The sequence below is a fragment of the Oncorhynchus mykiss genome, chromosome 16, assembly GCF_013265735.2.
Source record: "Oncorhynchus mykiss isolate Arlee chromosome 16, USDA_OmykA_1.1, whole genome shotgun sequence".
In the NCBI taxonomy this organism is placed as follows: Eukaryota; Metazoa; Chordata; class Actinopteri; order Salmoniformes; family Salmonidae; genus Oncorhynchus; species Oncorhynchus mykiss.
In genome coordinates this window covers 32,634,029-32,652,509 of record NC_048580.1, presented here as the reverse complement: position 1 = coordinate 32,652,509, position 18,481 = coordinate 32,634,029, and the positions used below count along the sequence as shown (strand labels likewise).

The window sequence follows — 18,481 nt, the reverse complement described above, 5'->3', positions numbered from 1 at the left end:
TTACATTGTGTTATTTGTGTTCCCTTAATTTTTTTGAGCAGCGTATATACACACACACACACACCAGGGCTGCCTAACCCTCTTCCTGGAGATCTACCATCCTGTCGGTTTTCAGTTGAAACCTAATTCAACACACTGGATTATATATATATATTTATTATTATTATTATTATTATTATTATTAATATTATTATTTTATTTTTTTTGAGTACTCGATTTCAATATTTGTGGCAAACCCTAAAAATAAAAAATATATATTTGTATCACCACTTTAAGACAGTCAGGCGCTCATGACTATACTGTAGGTACAATCGGCCTGGGCGCTCGGGTTAGAAGGGTGAATGACCATCAGGAGACAGGGATACTGAACACGCGTTTACCATTACCATGCCCAAAACAGACCGTGTGGATATCTCAAGTTAGAATTCAGCCTTTTTAGTGATTGGACCTAAAGTAATGAAAATAAGTGACTCTCTCTTTCTATCTCTCTGTAGGTCAGTAGTAACTTGGAGCCCTCCCAGTCTCTGAGTCTACAGCAGCCTCCTCCCCTTCCCTCTCCTCCTCCCCAACCCCAGTGCAGTGTGGCCGAGCAGGACAAGCAGCTCCTCTTCTCTGATTTCGAGGACCTCAGTGTCTCGTTCCAAAACCTCTATAAGTCTGTCTTTCAGCAGTCCTTCAGCCAGCAAGGTGGGTCATGGGAAACAGTACTCTGAAGCGGACCGGGGTTGAAAGTGTTTTTGATGAGCCTGCTTGGTGTGACAGATGGGTGCATTTTGCAACCAATCAAGCGTCTTCAAAGTATTTGAAAGAAAACAAGCACGTGCACAGCTAACGTCATATCCGGTTGATGAGAAAACAGTATGGCTAACACCAGTGGGAATGATTACCGTACTTTTAGCTAACCTATAAAATAATATCCTACACCACAGATTGGACACTTATGTTAATAAAAGCATTTGTGTGTATTCCTATTTTGTACTTGCATATACAAATAATGAATTGTGCCACATATCTACAATCATTGCGTTACTCAGTCAAACGAGCGAGGCGAATTTGGAGAAAAACAAAACATTGTATTGACACTTGAGTGGAGAAAAGTGCAGTGGCTGTGGGAGTAGCTTTGAAACTCGCTAATTAGATTGTGACGCTTCTCTGTAATTGCTTCCTGCAGCTTCCTATTGGGTCAACAGCCTTCCTCCTGCTTCTATTACGACCCACCTTTTTAACCCCAGACATGGACACGTCTGTCGATCGTCTCACTGTTGCCTGAAATCAACCTTTTAAAAATAATTTAAGTCGCAGCAACGAGCTGAGTTGTGTACAGCAATAAAATTATGAAATATCAAAACTTAACAAATATACATCACTACGAGAATAAATAACAGATTCTAGGGAGCATTGAAACCCAATGGCTGGAATGGCACTGCAACGATAGTGCTCCATCCTGCAAGTGTATAAGGTTCAAGCCCCTTTTTTATGAATTGGCAGTTTGCTGTACTCCCACCATACAATATGGGACATTTTATCATTCAAAAAACACATACAGAGAGGTCCTAAAGTAGTTGACACATTTTGTTGTTGTTTTGGCTCTGAACTCCAGTTGCTTGGCTACCCAAACTCCTTGCTCGGGCCAAACGCTACACTACGCCCATGGACAATAGTTTCTTCTCCGCAATGAGTCTGCCTTCCAGGCAATTTCTAGAATGGAAATCCTTTCTAGTTGTGATTGGTCCCAGAAACTGATGTGTTGGGCCAGAGCCATAACACACTTGACTAAAGCAGCATTTTGAACGTTAATCATTGGCTTTGATACTCTGATTGGTTAGAGATCATCCAATCGCTGATTAAATTTTTTTGTACAACACCCCTCATTTTGACGCAACCTCAAACAACTTCAATTATGGCAGTCTTAGACTGAAGTATGTAGCGAATGATAGAGCAGAGGATAAATTAGTGAGTTGTCAGGTAAGTACTCCAGCACTTTGGATTTTAGATGATACAATGACTGAGGTTAAAGGCCCAGTGCAGTCAAATTTATTCAGAATATAAATATGTGTACCGTTACACCCCTAGCGTTAATGTGCATTCATTTAAGGAGGCAACTATTTATGCATTGCTCGGTTTGGTGAACTTTGGTCGAGTTAAATACAGTGCCTTGCGAAAGTATTCGGCCCCCTTGAACTTTGCGACCTTTTGCCACATTTCAGGCTTCAAACATAAAGATATAAAACTGTATTTTTTTGTGAAGAATCAACAACAAGTGGGACACAATCATGAATTGGACCGACATTTATTGGATATTTCAAACTTTTTTAACAAATCAAAAACTGAAAAATTGGGCGTGCAAAATTATTCAGCCCCTTTACTTTCAGTGCAGCAAACTCTCTCCAGAAGTTCAGTGAGGATCTCTGAATGATCCAATGTTGACCTAAATGACTAATGATGATAAATACAATCCACCTGTGTGTAATCAAGTCTCCGTATAAATGCACCTGCACTGTGATAGTCTCAGAGGTCCATTAAAAGCGCAGAGAGCATCATGAAGAACAAGGAACACACCAGGCAGGTCCGAGATACTGTTGTGAAGAAGTTTAAAGCCGAATTTGGATACAAAAAGATTTCCCAAGCTTTAAACATCCCAAGGAGCACTGTGCAAGCGATAATATTGAAATGGAAGGAGTATCAGACCACTGCAAATCTACCAAGACCTGGCCGTCCCTCTAAACTTTCAGCTCATACAAGGAGAAGACTGATCAGAGATGCAGCCAAGAGGCCCATGATCACTCTGGATGAACTGCAGAGATCTACAGCTGAGGTGGGAGACTCTGTCCATAGGACAACAATCAGTCGTATATTGCACAAATCTGGCCTTTATGGAAGAGTGGCAAGAAGAAAGCCATTTCTTAAAGATATCCATAAAAAGTGTTGTTTAAAGTTTGCCACAAGCCACCTGGGAGACACACCAAACATGTGGAAGAAGGTGCTCTGGTCAGATGAAACCAAAATTGAACTTTTTGGCAACAATGCAAAACGTTATGTTTGGCATAAAAGCAACACAGCTGAACACACCATCCCCACTGTCAAACATGGTGGTGGCAGCGTCATGGTTTGGGCCTGCTTTTCTTCAGCAGGGACAGGGAAGATGGTTAAAATTGATGGGAAGATGGATGGAGCCAAATACAGGACCATTCTGGAAGAAAACCTGATGGAGTCTGCAAAAGACCTGAGACTGGGACGGAGATTTGTCTTCCAACAAGACAATGATCCAAAACATAAAGCAAAATCTACAATGGAATGGTTCAAAAATAAACATATCCAGGTGTTAGAATGGCCAAGTCAAAGTCCAGACCTGAATCCAATTGAGAATCTGTGGAAAGAACTGAAAACTGCTGTTCACAAATGCTCTCCATCCAACCTCACTGAGCTCGAGCTGTTTTGCAAGGAGGAATGGGAAAAAATGTCAGTCTCTCGATGTGCAAAACTGATAGAGACATACCCCAAGCGACTTACAGCTGTAATCGCAGCAAAAGGTGGCGCTACAAAGTATTAACTTAAGGGGGCTGAAAAATTTTGCACGCCCAATTTTTCAGTTTTTGATTTGTTAAAAAAGTTTGAAATTTCCAATAAATGTCGTTCCACTTCCTGATTGTGTCCCACTTGTTGTTGATTCTTCACAAAAAAATACAGTTTTATATCTTTATGTTTGAAGCCTGAAATGTGGCAAAAGGTCGCAAAGTTCAACGGGGCCGAATACTTTCGCAAGGCACTGTAAATCGCCTCAATGTTATATACATTTAAAAGTTACAAACTAAATCATGCTGCCATATTAAGATTAGGTTTATGGTATTTTTTTCCACCAATCTGTGCACTTTTGTATGAAGAAATTGTCGCTCTGTGTTCCATTCTAATTTAAGAGTAAATTCCCTTAAACCATCCGAAAGAAATCCCTCTGGTTTGCTTCAGTATTATTTATTAGAGGCAACATCTCTGCAGCTGTCAGTCACATGCTGCACTATAGTAACATTTTGTTTTGTTATGAACAGTTTTAAAGCTGGAATCCTTAATGGTGAAACTGCCATGTCTGTTTGCAATTTTACAACAAAGACGTCACTGCAAACAACAAACACTGAAGAAAAAAAGGAGAGTTAAGGAAAATGCATAAGCAAAATGATTTATAGGTAGGCAGAATGGTTAGTTAATTGTCTGTCTGTCCTTGTGTGTGTTTGGCTCTGCAGGTATCACGGGTATGCCCAGTGAATTGAGCCAGCAGCCGCGGACGTCGTGCTCCTATCAGCACTCCCCCTGTGTGGGCGGCAGCAACAGTGCCCACAGCCACCAACACAACCACGGTCACGTTCATAACCACCCCCACCACCACCCGCCTCTCTCACTGCACCTCTCTCCCCACGTGACTCACAACCAACATCAACCTCATCCAAACACTCAACATGGGCAGCACCCTCAACACAGCCAGCACCCCAACAGTGGGCAGCAGTCCCAGCACCATACTGGCCAGCCACCACAGATGACCTGCACTAACACTTGTAAGACACGACAGTACAGTGCACACTACACACTACTGTACTATCAGAGCGCAAACACACCCAAACAATGGACAGCAGAGTGCCTCTGGCTAGACTATTGGTCATAGTCTTCTGTTAATTTCCCGCCAATTCTATATGTTCAATCATCAGCTCAAACAACCACCACTTGTCGTCACCCAGCAGGTGGTTGCTATAACATACAGCAAGCGATAGGACGGTCACGCTCAGCTTTTAGCTGTTCATCGTTGTGGTGTCTCTGGAGTTACAGACAGGCCTCAGGAACAGTGACTATTCTTAAATGCTAGTCCATTACTATATATAGCATTGATATCTACATGGATTCCTTTATATTCAGTGTTGGGGAAGCTACTCTGAAAATAGTTTTATATCAAGCTACCAATTACTAAACACTGTAAGAAGTTAAACTGCACTAAAGCGACCCCTAAGAAAAATATTGTTTACTTTGGATGTAGTAAACTACTTTTTAAACTACTTTGTGAAAAATGGTCATATCAAAATCTGAAATGTCAGAGTATAAATTACAAGAACAGAACACTTTGGGATCATATGTTAACAGAAAGTGTAATTTAGCCTATTAAACACAAACTGTTTAAAGTGAGAATTAAGCAGGTCTGATACAGAAAAAGGAAATTCTACATTGCCCAGATCTAGTCGTTATCTACACTGCTACATGGTAAAACAGTAGTGTGTAGTTCCAGTGGTACATGGTAAAAAAAATAAATAATAATAATTAACTACTGAAAACAGGACCTAGATTTGAATGTAGTTGAACTACCATCAAGCTACTGCATAATGTAGCAAGTTGAACGAAATGTAGTTCCATACTCTCCAACACTGATTATATTACAGTGGCTTGTGAAAGTATTCACCCCACTTGACATTTTTCCTATTTTGTTGCCTTACAACCTGGAATTAAAATGACTTTTTGGGGGGGTTTGTATCATTTGATTTACACAACATGCCCACCATTTTTTATTGTGAAACAGACAAGAAATAAGACAAAACAGGAAACTTGAGCGTGCATAACTATTCACCCCCCCCCCCCCCCAAAAGTCAATATTTTGTAGAGCCACCTTTTGCAGCAATTACAGCTGCAAGTCTCTTGGGGTATGTCTCTATAAGCTTGGCACATCTAGCCACTGGGATTTTTGCCCATTCTTCAAGACAAAACTGCTCCAGCTCCTTCACGTTGAATGGGTTCTGCTGGTGTACAGCCATTTTAAGTCATACCACAGATTCTCAATTGGATTGAGGTCTGTGCTTTGACTATGCCTTTCCAAGACATTTAAATGTTTCCCCTTAAACCGCTCTAGTGTTGCTTTAGCAGAAAGCAGGGGCATTGTCCTGCTGGAAGGTGAACCTCCGACCCAGTCTCAAATCTCTGGAAGACTGAAACAGGATTCCCTCAAGGATTTCCCTGCATTTAGCGCCATTCATCATTGCTTCAATTCTGACTAGTTTCCCAGTCCCTGCTGATGGAAAAACATCCCCACAGCATGATGCTGCCACCACCATGCTTCACTATGGGGATGGGGTTCTTGGGGTGATGTGAGGTGTTGGGATTGCGCCAGACAATGTTTTTCTTGATGGCCAAAAAGCTAAATTTGTCTCATCTGACCAGAGTACCTTCATCCACATGTTTGGAGTTTCCGACATGCCTTTTGGCGACCACCAAACGTGTTTGCTTATTTTTTTCTGGCCACTCTTCCGTAAAGCCCAGCTCTGTGGAGTGTACGGCTTCAAGTGGTCCTATGGACAGATATTCCAATCCCCGCTGTGGAGCTTTGCAGCTCTTTCAGGGTTATCTTTGGTTTCTTTGTTGCACTGCTGATTAATGCCCTCCTTGCCTGGTCCATGAGTTTTGGTTGGAAACCCTTTCTTGGCAGGTTTGTTGTAGTGCCATATTCTTTCAATTTTTTTTGAAATAATGGATTTAATGGTGCCCTGTGGGATGTTCAACATTTCTGATATTTTTTTATAACCCAACCCTGATCTGTACTTCTCCACAACTTTGTCCCTGACCTGTTTAGAGAGCTCCTTGCTCTCCACGGTGTCGCTAGGTTGGTGGTGCCCCTTGCGTAGTGGTGTTGCAGACTCTGGGGCCTTTCAGAACAGGCGTGTGTGTGTGTACATATTTAAACTGAAGACCACGTGACAGTGACACTTAGATTGCACACAGGTGGACTTTATTTAACTAATTGTGACTTCTGAAGGTAATTGGTTGCACCAGATCTTATTTAGGGGCTTCATAGCAAAGGGTGTGAATACATATGCACGCACCACTTTTCAGTTACATTTTTTGAAACAAGTAATGTTTTCCATTTCACTTCACCAATTTGGAAATTTTGTGTATGTCCATTCCATTAAATTCAAATAAAAATCCATTAAATTACTGGTTGTAATTTTAAAAAAATAGGAAAAACGCCAAGGGGGATGAATACTTTTGCAAGTTACTGTAGCTATGTCGTTTGTTTTTCTGCTACTCCCCATACTCGCATTACGCTGTGTGAAGCTGACAAATTCAGAGACAGGCATTTCTGAACCTCGCCGACGTCTTTCATTTGCCTAGACTTTGTTTTTCCTGTGTCTCTGCACTGTGCTCTCTGCTCAGAGAAAAGCCCTATACAAATAGACGCTCCATTATCTGGGTTAGTTCTCCCTCCACAGTGGCTGGGATGAATAAAAGCAATCCCCGTCTTAGATCCACAGCTTCAAATGTGTTGCCATTTGGGTTTTTGATGAAAGGCAGAAAATCATTCCTCTTCACTAATGTCTGTGACGTGAAATTACATCTTGTGGTCAAAAGTATCACTGCATCTGACTCAAACTTGACATTACTTCTGTTGGTCCTTGAATGTCACTCTGTTGATTACAGCACCGTGCTCTTGTCAACATTTCCCTAACCTCGTCCCCAGGGTAATTGCTACAATACTATAGAGAGCTGGCTGGTGGACAAGACTAACATTTCCCCTACCGTTACTTAGTTGGGTCTTCCTGCCTAGCCCGTTTAGCTCTATTACCCACTCCCCTTACCTGAAATAATTTGTCTTAGAAGAAATCGGGAGGAATCACTGCAGGGTGTGTGTCTGTTTCTGCCTGCCTGCGCAGGTCTGTCCGCCAACTGGTACCCCAACCTGGACTGGCTGAAGGAGAGCTGTCGCATTGCCAGCAGCTACAATTGGGCTGACGTGGACCTCTCTCCATTCCAAGGTAACAAAGACTTGCATTATCCTAAAGTGAGGAAATGGTGGTAACACTTTCTTTGGACCACCATGTGTATAATGCTCTTATAACGTCTGTCACACTCAAGAGTAATAATAATAATGCGTTGATTTATAATTCACTTTTCATTGAAAAACTTTCTCAAAGTCCTACAGTGACTGCATTACAATAAATAAAAACAAGACATAGACAAAGGACACAACTAGGCAGGGAATCTTACACAAAGAACATAGCTGACGGTACAAGGGTCAAGGACAACAAGGAACACAGCAATATCTAATGAAGGCCTTCCTAACGAGGAGTGTTTTTATGGGAGTCTGTGATGCCTACAGGTGGTCCGAGAGTGCATTCCAGAGGCGGGGGGCAGTCGAGCAGAAAGCAATTTTTTTTTTCCCATGGGGCAAAGCTTGAACGTAGAGGAGCAGGCTATCGCTCTGAGATTACAGGTGGGGTTATGGGATACGAACAATTCTTTGAGCTATGGAGGGGCATTGCCATGGGTAGGATGTCAAAATAATAAAAATAAAAACAAATGAACTGACTTGCATAAATAAAGGTTTTTATAAAATGTATGCAATGTCAGCAGGAGTGTTTTGAACTTGATTCTGATTGAGACGGGGAACCAGTCCAGAGATGCTTTGTCTCCTCAATCTGGACAATTGTTACACTCTTCATCGGGATCAGGAGTCTCCAAAAGCTCCAGTATATTCAGAATAGTGCTGCCAGGATCCTGATGAGTGCATGAACACTAACACTTCGCCCCCATCCTGGCATCTAAAGACGTGGTTGATCTTCTCAGCATAAGACTGAGTAATGGTGTGACGGAGTTTGGCAATGTTATTAAGGTGAAAGAATTATGCTTTGCACAGATGTTTTATGTGCTCGTCAAAGGTCAGAGAGGAGTCGAGCTTAACACCCAGATTTTAGACTGAGGATGAGATCAATATTCTGGCCTGCAATGGTGAGGTGGGTTATGGGTGAGTGCTGAACCGCATGTACAGTAGCTTATTGTTGGTACTGGTCAGAGGCTCCATGTGTAGCAACATGACTTGGTAGATCTCTAATCAATGCAACAGAGTTAAAATTATGGCATTAAGTTAGCTAAATGGAAGGAGTATGCTACAATGAGCAACCGACAGGTAGGCTGTTTAATCTGAATGGAGTTGCTGTAGACAAGGATGGGGAGTGCAGCCAAATAGCCTCAACTAGCCGGCTACCTATCTTAGCTAGCTTCTTTACATCGATTTGAGTAACCGGGTATCTGAAAATGTTGTATTAAATGATTTCAAATTGCCATCCCTACTCAAGGCAGGTGTTCAGACAGGCACACGCAGCAGAGGGACTTGGGGCAGTTTTTACATACAGCTGAGTGTGGAATGGAAGGAGGAGGAGATGGCCGCCGTTTTACGGTATCCTAACCAATTGTGCTAATATGTGGGGGTTTTTCGCGATATTTGTAAATGTATTGTGTACATAATGTTTCTGCATTACGGAAGAAAAGAGCTTCTGGATATCAGGACAGCGATCACTCACCTCGGAGTACATGAAGATTTCTTCAACAACAACAGCAGCAAGCAGGACTCACACGATATTCTACAAACAACCCACAGGGCAGACATCCCAATTATTCGCAAAAGGAAGCGGCGCAGAGGATGAAGAGCCGGATGCCTCGTCTGGACCCGCAGAAGACAACTAGGAAAGCTGCCATTACCGTCAATATTACTCGGCAACTTGCAATCGTTGGACAATAAACTAGACGAGGTAAGATCACGACTATCCTACCAACGGGAGATCAAAAACTAATATCCTATGCTTCACGGAATCGTGGCTAAATGACGACATGGATATTCAGCTAGCGGTATACACGCTGCACCGGCAGGATAGAACAGCACACTCCGAAAAGACCAGGGGCGGTCTATGCATATGTGTAAACAGCTGGTGCACGAGATCTAAGGAAGTATCTAGATTTTGCTCGCCTAAAGTAGAGTATATTGTGATAAACTGCAGGCCACACTACGTGCCTAGAGAGTTCTCAGCTATACTTCTCGTGGCTGTTTATTTACCACCACAGACAGATGCTGGAACCGCACTCAGTCACATGTATAAGGAAATAAGCAAAGAGGAAACCACTCACCCAGAGGAGGCGCTCCTAGTGGTCAGAGACTTTAATGCAGGGAAACTTATCAGTTCTACCAAATCTCTATCAACATGTTAAATGTGCAACCAGAGGGAAAAAAATTCTAGATCACCTGTACTCCACACACAGAGACGCGTACAATGCTCTCCCTCGCCCTCCATTTGGTAAATCTGACCACAACTCTATCCTCCTGATTCCTGCTTACAAGCAAAAATTAAAGCAGGAAGCACCAGTGACTCGGTCTATTAAAAAAATGGTCAGATAAAGCAGATGCTAAGCTACAGGACTGCCTTGCTATCACAGACTAGAACATGTTCCGGGATTCTTCCGATGACATTGAGGAATACACCACATCAGTCACTGGCTTTATCAATAAGTGCATTGAGGACGTCGTCCCCATAGTGACTGTACGTACATACCCCAACCAGAAGCCATGGATTACAGGCAACATTCACACTGAGCTAAAGGGTAGAGCTGCCGCTTTTAAGGTGCGTGACTCTAACCCGGAAGCTTACAAGAAATCCCGCTATGCCCTGCCAACGAACCATTAAACAGGCAAAGCGTCAACACAGGGCTAAGATTGAATCCTACTACACCAGCTCTGATGCTCGTTGAATGTGGCAGGGCTTGCAAACTATTACAGACTACAAAGGGAAGCACAGCCATGAGCTGCCCAGTGACACGAGCGTACCAGATGAGCTAAATCACTTCTATGCTCGCTTCGAGGCAAGCAACACTGAGGCATGCATGAGAGCATCAGAAGTTCCGGACGACTGTGTGATCACGCTCTCCATAGCCAACGTGAGTAAGTCCTTTAAACAGGTCAACATACACAAGGCTGCGGGGCTAGATGGATTACCAGGACGTGTGCTCCGGGCATGTGCTGACCAACTGGCAGGTGTCTTCACTGACATTTTCAACATGTCCATAATCGAGTCTGTAATACCAACATGCTTCAAGCAGACCACCATAGTCGCTTTTGCACTCCACACTGCCCTTTCCCACCTGGACGAAAGGAACACCTATGTGAGAATGTTCATTGAACCCTGAGCTGTAGTCAACACCATAGTACCCTCAAAGCTCATCACCAAGCTAAGGATCCTGGGACTAAACACCACCCTCTTCAACTGGATCCTGGACTTCCTGACAGGCTGCCCCCAGGTGGTGAGGGTAGGTAGCAACACATCTGCCATGCTGATCCTCAACCCCTTGACCTCCCCAGGGGTGCGTGCTCAGTCCCCTCCTGTACTCCCTGTTCACCCACGACTGCATGGCCAGGCACGACTCCAACACCAAGCTTGCTGACGACACAATAGTGGTAGGCCTGATCACCTACAACGACGGCACAGCCAAAAGGGGGGAGGTCAGAGACCTGGCCGGGTGGTGCCAGAATAACAACCTATCCCTCAACGTAACCAAGACTAAGGAGATTGTGGACTACAGGAAAAGGAGCACCGAGCACGTCCCCATTCTCATCGACAGGGCTGTAGTGGAGCAGGTTGAGAGCTTCAAATTCCTTGGTGTCCACAACAACAACAAACTAGATTGGTCCAAACACACCAAGTCAGTCGTGAAGAGGGCACGACAAAGCCTATTCCCCCTCAGGAAACTAAAAAGATTTGGCATTGGTCCTGAGATCCTCAAAAGGTTTTACAGCTGCAACATCGAAAGCATCCTGACCGGTTGCATCTCTGCCTGGTATGGCAATTGCTCGGCCTCCGACCGCAAAGCACTTCAGAGGGTAGTGCGTACGGCCCAGTACATCACTGGGGCAAAGCTGCCTGCCATCCAGGACCTCTACACCAGGCGGTGTCAGAGGAAGGCCCTAAATATTGTCAGAGACCCCAGCCACCCCAGTCATAGACTGTTCTCTCTACTACCGCATGGCAAGCGGTACCGGAGTGCCAAGTCTAGGACAAAAAGGCTTCTCAACAGTTTTTACCCCCAAGCCATAAGATTCCTGAACAGGTAAGCAAATGGTTACCCAGACTATTTGCATTGTGTGCAAATACTGGAATTTCTCAAACAGGTTGTTTCCATTGGGATGATCCTGGAGCTGTACGGCAACCACTTTTTCCAACACCTTGGAGAGGTTCACAATGTTGACATCAGCAAACCGCTCGCCCACACAACACCATACACGCCATCTGCCCGGTACAGTTGAAACCGGGATTCATCCGTGAAGAGCACACTTCACAAGCGTGCCAGTGGCCATCAAAGGTGAGCATTTGCCCACTGAAGTCAATTACGATGCCGAACTGCAGTCAGGTCAAGACCCTGGTGAGGATGACAAGCACTCAGATGAGCTTCACTTAGATGGTTTGATGGTTTGTGCAGAAATTCTTCTTGTGCCAACCAACAGTTTCATCAGCTGTCTAGTGGTTAGAGCATTGGACTAGTAACCGAAAGGTTGCAAGTTCAAATCCCTGAGCTGACAAGGTACAAATCTGTCATTCTGCACCTGAACAGGCAGTTAACCCACTGTTCCTAGGCCGTCATTTGAAAATAAGAATTTGTTCTTAACTGACTTGCCTAGTTAAATAAAGATTTAAAAAATATTTAAAAAACACAAACACATTAACATAAAATGATCTGGCAACAGCTCTGGTGGAGCTGGAGATTCCTGTAGTCAGCATGCCAATTGCACGCTCCCTCAACTTGACATCTGTGGCATCATGTTGTGACAACTGCACATTTTTATTGTCCCCAGCACAAGGCGCACCTGTGAAATGATCATGGTGTTTAATCAGCTTCTTGATATGCCACACCTATCAGGTGGATGGATTATCTTGGCAAAGGAGAAATGCTCACTAACAGGGATGTAAACAAATGTGTGTACAAAAGTTGAGGAATAAGCTTTTTGTGCATATAAAAAAATGTCTGGGATCTTTTATTTCAGCTCATGAGACATTACATGTTGTTTTTGTTCAGTTAACATTTTTTCTTCATTTTCTCAATCGCAACTTTGACACTGAAAATATGATAATGACAGTCTTAAAACTTCAATGTGAATTGTCTAAGTGCATTTTGATATTGTTCTAAACAAAGTGCAAGGATGTGAAATTAAACTACAGGTTTGGATCAAATACAACAGAGTGAAACACTTGTATTTTCAAGTATTGTGGTGGCAGCATCATGCTATGGGTATGATTGTCGTGCAGGTGGGGGAAAGGAGACTAGGAGAAGAGGAAACCACTAAGGTCTATTGAAATGAGAACGACCCCCTGTCTGTGTATCTATGACAGGACTGAAGGAGAGCATGAGGCAGGCGGAGCTGAACAACTGGTCCCTGGACCTGGCCCAGATAGCAGACCTATGCTCCTCCATCAACCAGTTCTTCACACGCACCGGGATCATCCCACCACAGGGGCCACCCATGCCCACCTGCCACAACCCCATGCACACCAGCAAGTCCAGCCAGCACATCAACACGGGTAAGTGGCCATTAGGATGGCGTTGCCTCACTAGACACTGATCTAAGTTAAGTTTTGTGGTTTCCCCTATGGTAACTGTCAGGATTGAGGACGGTAGCTGATCCTAGGTTAATGCCTAAGGGCAACCTCTGACGTGCGTCCCATAGATCTGAAAGGGTTGGATTGCTTAAAGCGAAGTCTCCTTTTACTGATCTTATAACATTGTATAGGTCAATGGAGTTGTGAGGTATGAACTGAATGACTGTTGCTTCCTGTTGGATGTCTTCATCTCCTGTAGGTAATCTGTACATGGACTCCAGACAGAACATGTCTTCAATGATGGGACCCCCGGGTTACCCCCACATGAGCAATGCAGGCTCCACGGTGACAGGTACTACTGCTAACTACTCAGACCCTCTTGTAGTGTGTGTGTGTGCATGCATGCGTCCAGCTGCCTTACACGTCTACCTCCATTCTCAGGGCACCATGACCAGATGAACCAGCAGCACATGATGCCTCCCGGGCACTACCAGATGAGGAGGCTGCCCACCAACGACATCCAGGACGACTTTGACTGGGACGCCATCGTTTAGGATTACCCTGGAGAGGAAGAAAAGGAGGGATAGGGAGAGGACGTGAGAAGAGTGGAAACGACCACCTGCCCAGAAAGACATTCCAGAAGAGGAATATCAATCCCATGATCTTGGTCTTTTTATACGAGAGTATAGAGAGTGACTTTGACGACAATCATACACAGAGGGAGGACAAGTCAACGTTTGCCAGTCGACAAGTTAGATGGTCACATTCTAGAAAAAAAACACTTTTGGAATGGTTTGCATTGTCTCATCTCAATGTTCCGAATGCCAACAGTTTTACAAGTGTCGGTGAAGTATATATTTTTTTATTCATGCTTCTATTCTCGTTTCTTTCCACTGAAGACTGACAGTGGAAGCTAGGGTTTGTGATTCACAATAACTTTTTTTCAAGGGACGTCCGCCTGCCACAACTGAAAGGAATGGGCGTTGATGAAAAACATAGTGCCATTATACATATGAACAAGACTTGCCTCAAAGTGATACATTTTTGTTCCATCGCTACACAAACATCTGGCATCTTGCCAGTTAGTCCGGACAGTATTGCAACTCCTTGTCCCTCAATGTAGCACCCCTCCCCTATCTGACAGGAGTGATCCATGGAATGATACTTTCGCCACTTCCAAGAAATAAAGTTAGTTCGAAATTTGATAAGGGAAGAGCAGATAAGGATGCTCGTTCCAACAAGTGTCTGATCTCTTTGACTGACTCAAACAATGCCAACTGTATGGAATTGAGCACCATCTTGTGGTTGCAGGCTTATATTGCAGAGGGAATTGGCCGTATTTGGTCAGACAAGAAATCACATTGCACCAGACGTCGGTTCAAATGCTTTTTTTGAAATCATTCAAATTCTTTGAGCATTTGTTTCAGCCCGCCTTGAGTGCCAGATGGGCGGGGCTTGCACTTTAAGGACGGTTCTATTGGTTCCATCGCAAAAGGCATGCTCAATCAAGCACAGCTGAAGTTTTATATATGATTTGAATCCATGTATGAATTGCACCCTTATATTTTTATTTTTTATCCTTAATGTCTACGTAACTTGCTTTAACTTTCAATGGTTTGATGAACAAAACTCTTCCACTGTAGCGGTTATTTTGTGCTTTGTATGTCACCACTTTCTTAACTCTGTGCCCTTGAAAACAATTGTGACGCTGTGCCAATGCTATGTATGTATCGCCTGTCAATCCCTTACTGGTGGTGTTATGGTGTCTACAGTTTTATCTAGCTCTGTGTCTGTGTGCATGCATGCGCCTGTGCCTGTGTGAGAGTGTGCAAGTATGTGTTAGCGTTCATCAGGACTGTCCTGTTACTAGCTCCATGGTACGAAGGCCTCCGGGTCCCTGTTTCCTGTTATTTCAGAATAATGCATAACCCCTATTTCCTTTCTTAGCATTACCAAAACGTCAAAGGTGAAATGGGTATGTGTGTAGTTTAATGTACCTGTTGGCAGGTGCTTCGACAACTGTGGCGGAAAGGTACACCCAATGTACTACGTTATAAGCTAAATTAAGTGAAATAATGTGGCTTTAGGACTTACAGTATATAGTAGACTCGTGTGCCAGGTGATCTGGTGAACGAGACTACTATAACGTGACTTTAGTCTTTGGCCAGACAATAAATAACATGTAGTCCTCCTGTTCAAAATGATCACATACTTACAGATTGGCTACATTCCGATTCTCCCGAAGTGTGCAATCGTATTCTTGAATTGCCCCTCATCGATTTAAAAGGAATTAACTTGCACCAATCCAGTTATGAAATACATGTGGGGGGGTGAATGAGTGTACACTTTGAGGGTAGAGAATCGGAATGGATGGGGACACAGATGATTCTAAGGTGCCTAGTCATAGGATGGGAGAGGGTAAGCCGTGTACTGGGTACGGTAGCATCAAGTAGAGAAAATGGTTAGACTGATGGGCCTAACCTGTCCCTATCTTCTGGGGGGAAAAAATCGTAAAAAGAGCTCAGTGAGGGAAAGAGTGTGGTGGACAATGCAATAGAAACAATAAATAAACAGACAAAATGATCTAATGAGCTGCATTTGAACTGTGATACTTACAATTTTCAGTGTCTTGTTCTCTCTGTAACCCTTTAGTATACCTACAGTTCCATAATTGAAATCATATCCATTGAACGATGTAAATCATTATTTAACAGAATATAATACAGGGATGATTATTAAACGGTACCCAAAGTGCTCGTGTCTTTTAAAGAACTCAAATGATTTATAAATGCGCTAAAGAGGCCAATGGAACAGATGCCAGATTGCCTCACGTTCAACAAATCTGTTCTAACAAAGTGGATATTCGTCAAATCCGCAATGATGGATATATTGTAACAGGCTCCAGCATGACCGGTTTGGCGGTGGGTCAGTCATGGTGTGGGGTGGCATTTCTTTGGGGGGCCGCACAGCCCTCCATGTGCTCGCCAGAGGTAGCCTGACTGCCATTAGGTACCGAGATGAGATCCTCAGACCCCTTGTGAGACCATATGCTGGTGTGGTTGGCCCTGGGTTCCTCCTAATGCAAGACAATGCTAGACCTCATGTGGCTGGAGTGTGTCAACAGTTCCTGCAAGAGGAAGGCATTGATGCTATGGACTGGCCCGCCTGTTCCCCAGACCTGAATCCAATTGAGCACATCTGGGACATCATGTCTCGCTCCATCCACCAACGCCACGTTGCACCAAATCAAATCAAATCAAATGTATTTATATAGCCCTTCGTACATCAGCTGATATCTCAAAGTGCTGTACATAAACCCAGCCTAAAACCCCAAACAGCAAGCAATGCAGGTGTAGAAGCACGGTGGCTAGTAAAAACTCCCTAGAAAGGCCAAAACCTAGGAAGAAACCTAGAGAGGAACCAGGCTATGTGGGGTGGCCAGTCCTCTTCTGGCTGTGCCGGGTGGAGATTATAACAGAACATGGCCAAGATGTTCAAATGTTCATAAATGACCAGCATGGTCGAATAATAATAAGGCAGAACAGTTGAAACTGGAGCAGCAGCACAGCCAGGTGGACTGGGGACAGCAAGGAGTCATCATGTCAGGTAGTCCTGGGGCATGGTCCTAGGGCTCAGGTCCTCCGAGAGAGAGAAAGAGAGAAGGAGAGAATTAGAGAACGCACACTTAGATTCACACAGGACACCGAATAGGACAGGAGAAGTACTCCAGATATAACAAACTGACCCTAGCCCCCCGACACATAAACTACTGCAGCATAAATACTGGACTGTCCACAGACTGTCCAGGAGTTGGCGGATGCTTTAGTCCAGGTCTGGGAGGACATCCCTCAGGAGACCATCCGCCACCTCATCAGGAGCATGCCTAGGCATGGTAGGGAGGTCCTACAGGCACATTGGGGGCCACACACACTACTGAGCCTCATTTTGACTTGTTTTAAGGACATTACATCAAAGTTGGATCAGCCTGTAGTGTGGTTTTCCACTTTAATTTTGAGTGTGACTCCAAATCCAGACCTCCATGGGTTGATAAATTAGATATCCATTGATAGTTGAATGTGCTGACAACAAAATCACACAAATTATGTAAAGAAAAAAGTATTTAATAAGAATATTTCATTCATTCAGATCTAGGATGTGTTACTTTAGTGTTCCCTTTATTTTTTTGAGCAGTGTGTAATGCATAATGCACTTGACTGGTGACGATGAATGGACATGTATTGGGCTTGACATCCATACAAGCGTTGTACTCCAATTTGTACCTCGACATAGGCTATTGTTTACATGTGTATTTCACACTTAAGTGTAGGATCATTTTGCTGGGGGGTAATGATGAGATTCGGGAATGTTCCCCATATGTTTACATGGCATTTCCATTGACCTCTTTACCGCATCTATGGTCAAGATTTCTGATTCCTGATTTCTGTCACGTGCTGGTTTTTGATGACGAGCAGAAACAATATATTGTATGTCAGTGTGTTATTGTGCTGACTGTATGTCATTTCAAATCATCAGTGAATGATGACTCATGATTGAAACAAATGGAGGGAGGGGTAGTATTTTGTTCTTTCAAGAGAGAAACCTTGTGTTTGTATATATAAATGTGATCAAATGCATTGGCTTTTTGTGACACTCTTCCTTGTACTGCGTCTTAGTTAAATGTTTATTAAAATGGTATTGATCAATTTCTTACATTTTGTTGTCTTTTTGGGCCAATTTTTTTCTCCCCAATTCCGTGGTATCCAGTTGGTAGTTAGTCTTGTCCCATCGCTGAAACTCCCGTATGGACTCGGGAGAGGCGAAGATCGAGAGCCGTGCGTCCTCCTTGACACAACCCAGCCAAGCCGCACTACTCCTTGACACAACGCCTGCTTAACCCAGAAGCCAGCCACACCAATGTGTCGGAGGAAACGCCGTACACCTGGAACGTGTCAGCGCGAACTCCGCCCGGCCCACCACAGGAGTCGCTAGTGCGCGATGGGACAAGAACATCCCTGCCGGCCAAACCCTCCCCTAACCTGGACAACGCTGAGCCAATTGTGCGCCGCCCCATGGGTCTCCCTGTCACGGCTGGCTGCGACAGAGCC

General features: G+C 43.9%; 1 protein-coding gene across 2 annotated transcripts in view; it reads left to right on the top strand.

Moving 5' to 3' along the window:
- Window positions 1–15,964, top strand: part of LOC110491831 (forkhead box protein J3) — a 98,901-nt gene extending 82,937 nt beyond the window's left edge. For both annotated transcript variants that reach the window (XM_021565622.2, XM_021565623.2), the window contains 6 exons: window positions 495–687; window positions 4,236–4,544; window positions 7,674–7,775; window positions 13,170–13,358; window positions 13,636–13,728; window positions 13,818–15,964. In XM_021565622.2, the coding sequence (XP_021421297.1) occupies window positions 495–687; window positions 4,236–4,544; window positions 7,674–7,775; window positions 13,170–13,358; window positions 13,636–13,728; window positions 13,818–13,930 (999 nt within the window). In that variant the 3' untranslated portion in view covers window positions 13,931–15,964. The remainder of the gene's footprint in view (window positions 1–494; window positions 688–4,235; window positions 4,545–7,673; window positions 7,776–13,169; window positions 13,359–13,635; window positions 13,729–13,817) is intronic.
- The last annotated feature ends 2,517 nt before the right edge of the window (window positions 15,965–18,481 follow it).